This window comes from Oculina patagonica, chromosome 3 (genome assembly GCF_052425735.1).
Source record: "Oculina patagonica isolate OP01 chromosome 3, crgOcupat, whole genome shotgun sequence".
Lineage (NCBI taxonomy): Eukaryota > Metazoa > Cnidaria > Anthozoa > Scleractinia > Oculinidae > Oculina > Oculina patagonica.
The window spans coordinates 13,411,335-13,417,721 of NC_135760.1; the positions used below are offsets into that span (position 1 = coordinate 13,411,335).

Genomic DNA, 6,387 nt, shown 5'->3' on the forward strand with positions numbered 1-6,387 from the left:
GCTCGTGTTGTTGTACTTTTTTTGTTAGACTAGCTAATTTCAGTAATTTCACCCCCAAGCCTTGCTTTTAAAGTGCAAACCTGTTTAGTTTCTGATGTATTCAATTCCAAAAGGGGTGAAGGGGTATATGAAATCAAGGGACGGAACCCATTGAGGTTCCTTTTAATGGGATCGTTGCAGTTTTTAGGATCAGGAATCATGACAGTTGCCGACAATTTGGAATCAGGGATGAAAAGAAAATCACTAGAAATGGAATCATCAAAGAAATGGCGGATGTTGTTACGAACCTAATAAGTGGCTAGGTACTTGAACACTGCATAGCGCTATTCTCACTGGGAGCCCTTAAACACAAACGCCCCTAATTCCTTAGGGACATCACTTGTTTGCTTCCCTGCTTCTGTATATACTCTTGGGAGTCTACTGTGCATAATTTTTGGCTAAATTAGTATAAATAGGCCTGTTTTATTATGTTTTTCCCTCTCTTCGCTTTAACGGACGCAGGACATCAGATCGTCGCCCCACCCTCCTCCCCACAGCGATGGCCTACCTTTGTGCCTTAGCTCCCGCTCCTCTCCGCCTCCGGGCTCGCCTCTTCCCATATGTCATCCCAACTTGGGGCGTTTGGGAGTGGGGGCCCCCGGTGGGAATTTATTACTATTTTCAATGTTGCGGTAGTGAGATAGATAACATTCCGTAGCAAGATTTGAGGTAAAAAAAAATCAGAAAAACAGATTTTAGCCTACTCTGTGCACATCCGTAAGAAGACGAATGCGCATGCACACAGGCTAATTCAAGCCCTGGACGAGAAGACTGCAAGAGTGAAATGTTTTGCCATTGTTACTCTATCCTAGTCTATTGCATTTTTATCACAAAAAAGATAAAAGTAAATACGTGTGATTCTAGAAGCGAGTCTAGTGCTCGATCACAGTTCTCGGCGTTTAATTTGACGAAGCCCTTAATGGAGAAGTTCTGTCTTGCGAAGAAAGTTGATTACAGAGGATTCTAGTGAAAAACTCCTACTTCTTGTCAAATTAACTTCATGTATACAAAAAACTACAGCCAACTGTCAGTGAAGTTGTCCAGTGTTGGGTGCCAGTCAGAAACACACGAATGTAAATAGGCAATCAGAGACACAACACTACGCTCTTGGAGATTTCAGTCCCGAATTTTGGAGACGAGAACATTAGCTAATAAATGTCTTATCCTCCCCCATTGGATGAAAAGAGTAGCTACATATACCGATTAATAAATAGCTCGATATCAAGCCCTATTGAGACACACCTACAAAAACCGGGGTGGGAGGCATAAGGTCATAGGCGTACGGGCAATTTTTTGCCAGGGGGGGCGGTGAACCATTTGCCCAAAAAATTCTCGCAAGTTGCCCAAATTTTTGCGAAACAGTCGAGACTGAAACGAGGGTCATACGATGTACTTACATAGGCCTACATATGAAGAGAAAAATATTCTATATCTATCATATGAGCTCATAAAACACGTTAAAAGAAATAGCTGTCTGCCATTTCGACGGCCGAAGATACTGATCAATGATACGATCCATGTCATTGTTGACTACACGTTGTTGCCCCATGGTGCTGCGGAGGTAAGATTTCAATCTACGCAAAGCACTGATGATTGTTCTGCAGAACAAGTTGTAGCATGTATTAATGTAAGGATATGTACCACATTAGGAAACTTTGGAAACATCAAATAGATCATTCTCGTTCATTGTCTCCAGCATTTCTGAAACAGTCATGTAGCCTAATCGGCGCAGAAGACGACAACATATACGTATATTTTCTACCCGGCTTTCAAAATCTCGCCGTTGATTTTGTAAAATTTAGCAACGCAGGAGAAGCTTTCTTTATATTCAATGTGACAGATATTTCCCAAAGCAAAGAGTATTTCCTGGTCATTTCCACTAAAATATGTATATCAACATATGACCCCCTTCTCGCGACACTTCAATTTCGCGATTTGCGCGATTTTAAAATAAAATATCGCAAAAATTAAAGTGTCGTGAACATAGGATGACGCGAAAATTGAGTAACCGTCATTATTAAGGAAGGATGAATTTATTTGTTATAAAACGTTAATAAAAGGAAGTTCATAATCATTGCTGGCTTCCACATACAAGCAACACTTCTTTGGTGCATTCATCAAACTGTTCATTCACTGGTTCTTTAAATTTAACATCCCAGTAGATTCCACGTTCTTTGAGGATGTATCCATTCTCACCGATGATTAAAGTGATTTCGGATAGGACATTTTCGCAAATCACGAAATATCCAATCTCCGAAATCGCGAAATAAACGTGTTGTGGAAATTTCATGTTTAAGGTAACCAGAAATTAACTCATCACGTGCTAGGCAACCACTGACTCTTGTAAACAAAGCTGGTTTTACCAAGCCGACTTCAGGTTAAAATAGAAAATATCTATCTCTTCGAGAAAAAAAAAAACATGGAAACTTCTTAAAAACTCGCCTGGCCCAAATTTCTCTTGCTGCCCAAAAATTCTGAGCTGCCCAAACTTTGGGGGGGCTGCAGCCCCCCCAGCCCCCCCGGCCCGTACGCCTATGCATAAGGTGCGGAACTAATGAGGCAAGACGTGGTAAGTCTATGAATCGAGTGATAAGAGAAAGCAGAGGGCGGGACTCCAGGTGGTGGAAACCGGGAGAATGGGAAACTTTACTATGCCACTTTTAACATGAGAAAACGTACGAAACAAGAAACACTAAAGAAGGGATGGAGACAGCAGTAAATTGCTAAAAGGTACGGGAAGCGGGAAGTTTAGTAACTCTCGCTATCCCTCCCCTACAAATTTTAACATTATCCATTGGCCTGATTTTTGTCAGTTTTGGCGCGTAAAAACGGATGTCTTTGTGGAAGAACTGAGCAGTTTTATTTGTTCTTGTGAAGGGTCACTATCTCTGTCATTTCACTGTTATCTGTTTAAATGCGCAGTTGCACAGTCATGAGCTTTAACTTTTCTTAACTGCCACTAGGGTCCACTTCGTCTTTTATGAGGTGCGACCGCGCGAGACTGGGGCGACAACTAGGCAGTCTCCAGAAATGCACAAACCAAGGGGGGGGGGGGGGGGAAGAAACGAGGTCTGGGACCGAGTAGCGATGCTCTCACAAATCCTCACAACTTGCAAAGCGATCAATTCACGATGTAGTCAGCGGTTTTTGGACGATGATGCAACAGGCAATCTTTTCCCGCGAAATGGAAGCTGCTATGTCGTGGAATCACTTATTATAAAGGGGTTCAATTCTCTTAACTAAAAATCTAAAAGCAGCGTGTTTAAATCCGAAAATTTCGTCATCGTCGTGTAGTTTTAGTAGTATAGTACTTGGGGGTACGAAATCATTTTTTAAAAAATAATTTCATCTCCCCAAGTACATACTACTTTCCAGTGCTGGATTTAAAACTGGATCCAAAACTGGATTCAAAAAATGGAATCAAAACTTCTTATACTCTTTTTCAAAATTTTAGATACAGTGCGTTTAAACAAGCCTTGATATCATAACTGAAATATCAATCTGGAAAAACAAGCAAAGCCGAGTTTTATGATGTTTTTGAAATTTATTTCAAAATCTCTTATACTCTTTTTTAAAAATTCAGTGCGTTTAAAATCAACTCTTTTATTCCTGCTTGCCTTTTCATATGCAAAAATCAGATTTGGTTCCCACTGTTATCATATTATTAATAATTAAATACTTCTTATCCAAGGTCATAAGAAAATTCAAAAAGCATTTTCTATTTTGGCAACTATATATAGCAACACAATAATATTTACTTTTTGATTTTTTCAGCCAATCAGAGCTTTCATTTTTTTGTCCAAAATTGTTTCTTAAATGTATAATTTTTCCGAATTGGTTTCAAAGTTGGTTGGGTTTTAGAAGCAGTTATTTCACCATGGTTTACACACAAGCGCAATTGGAAGAGAAAATAATACATGCAACCGAGGTGATATCAGAGTCTTATCAGATATGTTTGGAGCTGTATCAGACACCAAAAGTTGATATTAATATGAAGCTTGATGAATTTAAACAGAATTTATCTACAATGGATTTGGATACTGTAGAGGAGGGATTTGAGAAGGGTTTGTCGCTTTTCACAGAGATAAAGAAGATGATTTTTGAGGAACGGAAACGTCGCCGTTATGTACGACAGCTAAAGAATAAAAAGAGACTAAACAATATCAAGATGGATGTTAAATTGGTACGCAAATCCAGAAGACTACAAGAGGCTGAAAGCGTGATTATTCACAATGGATTATCAGCAAACTGAACTTGATTAAATTTTATTATGGCCGTAAGCAAAACTGGTTTTACCATTTTCATGTATGTATCTTTTATCATCAAAGCAAGACAATGACACTTTATTAAGCTTGTAGCTATAAAGTTGATGTTTGTTGCTCCGAATGGTTTTCATCATATGATGCATATGTTTATTATTAAAGAGTGTCTCTCGGTAGTCTTGAAAATTGATGTCTTTTTTAATGATATTTTTTTATATGTTTTTTTATAGTGCGTTTAAAATAAACTTTGAATTTTATAATGTCCATAAGAGTAACTATTGATCCCATTATCAAGTATGTACCGTTTATCATCAAAACAACTGAGTGATATTTTATTAATCTCATAGCTTCCGAGTTGATGATTTTGACTCCTGATGGTTTTCATTTTATGGTGCATTTGCTTGTTGTCAAATAATGTTTGCTTATAGTTTTCATGTGTGATATCTTTTTTGATGACGGATTTCTTGATTCCTTTGGCAGTCTTTCCAACTTGTAAATTGTTTTTAATATAAGAATACATTTTTGATCGCAGACCAATGAATTCTAAAATAGGAATAAAAGAAGCTTCATCTTTGAATTTACCAATGACTTTCTTGTTTGTTTTATTATAAAATGGAGAGCTTTCAGGGTAGTCACTATTGTCAAATTTTTCCTTATCATTCCAAAAGTCTTTGTAAACATCATCAGCCTCAATTTCATAGGTTAAGCTATCAGTATCTGTAAATAAAAGCCTAGCTTTATCCCCATATTTTTCTTTGATATAATTGTAATGAAAATCATACATAAGTGTTTTGCTAAGATCTAGGATACACATCCCAATATATGCCGGCCTATTGAGAGTGAGTGTTTCTTTGATCTTATGAACAGCTACGAGGTCTTCATTAAATATCTTACTGCTGACATAAGTTGGTTTACTTGTAAGCTTTAATAGCTTCTTTGTATTAGTTACCAATCTGACATCTACTCGCTTTCTTAAATTTTCCATGGTTTTACCGTATACTGAATTATTCATCAATTTAAAAAAGTCTTTTTCAAAAGTGTTTTTAGAATTTTTGCGTTTATCAGTATTAAAATCAATGTATTGCTTTAACCATGGAGATTGATTAAATTCTAACACTCGATGGACTTTGGTTAATTTTAAACCGAGATCTAAATACAACTGAAGATTCTTGTAATGTAACACATATTTTTCCTTATTATTCAATGTAGGCATCAGTTTATGTACTAAACCTGTTGATATATTGTATTTTTCAGCAATGTTTTTGCAATAATCCGATAGCATATTTTGAGTTACTTTTACTTTTTCTGATCCAAGAGGATAGTCGTTATGGAGATCATGTAACTTTTTGGGGTATTCTAAGTCAACTTCTAAAATCAAACCCTTCTTACTGTTTTCTGTATACTTAGATAAGTTTGTATTATTAATCTGCTTTTCTGTCAACCATTTAAAACCACCAGTTGGTAAAAATTGACTCATAGCCCATCCATAAAGGTTGTTTGCATCAAGATACATAATATACTTTGAGGGCACCTTTTCATTATATTCTTTCATGTATTTATTGTTTGCTTTACTATATCGATTGGCTATATAACTAATACCTCCTCTCATACCCTTTTCAATGAATTGATACATGTCAATGTCAGTCATCAACTCTAATTTAATGTCAGTCATCTTTAGCATAGCATCCCAGCTTAAACCTGGGGATGTGAAATAATGACATGGATCAAGCTTATAATACTTAAAACAGGTCTTACGGAAGCTTTCAAAAACATCTGCTAATAATAAGACATCTGATTTTAAATATAAATCATGATACTCACCCATATTTTTGATCTTAAACGTTTTCCACACATTTTTTGCATGCTTATAGTCTTTGTCTGATATATGCTCATTATTTAATATACTGTAAAATTCTTCTTTAGTTGGTAGCTCTGTATTAAATTTATCAAAGCTATCCATATAGTCATAGGGATAAACTCCTTTCCTCGACATAAGATTAAGCTTATCACCCTCAAACATTTTAGAAGTATATATTAATTTTTCTCTCGGCAGATTACTTACTAATTTATCAAGACTGGAACTCAT

At 36.4% G+C, this 6,387-nt stretch overlaps 1 protein-coding gene across 1 annotated transcript; it reads right to left on the reverse strand.

Moving 5' to 3' along the window:
- Window positions 1–4,115: 4,115 nt before the first annotated feature.
- Window positions 4,116–6,387, reverse strand: LOC144647502 (uncharacterized). The gene is made up of 2 exons (XM_078507301.1): window positions 4,938–6,387; window positions 4,116–4,174 (listed from the first exon to the last, which is right to left on the reverse strand). The coding sequence occupies exons 1-2, from the start codon at window positions 6,385–6,387 to the stop codon at window positions 4,116–4,118; spliced, it is 1,509 nt and encodes a 502-aa protein (XP_078363427.1).

Coding starts and splice junctions, on each gene's coding strand:
- LOC144647502 (XM_078507301.1), bottom strand. CDS start 6,387: ATGAGTTCCAGTCTTGATAAATTAGTAAGTAATCTGCCGAGAGAAAAA. Junction 4,175..4,937: donor TAAGGAAAAATTTGACAATA/GTGACTACCCTG, acceptor TTTATTCTTTAG/CTGTCGTACATAACGGCGAC.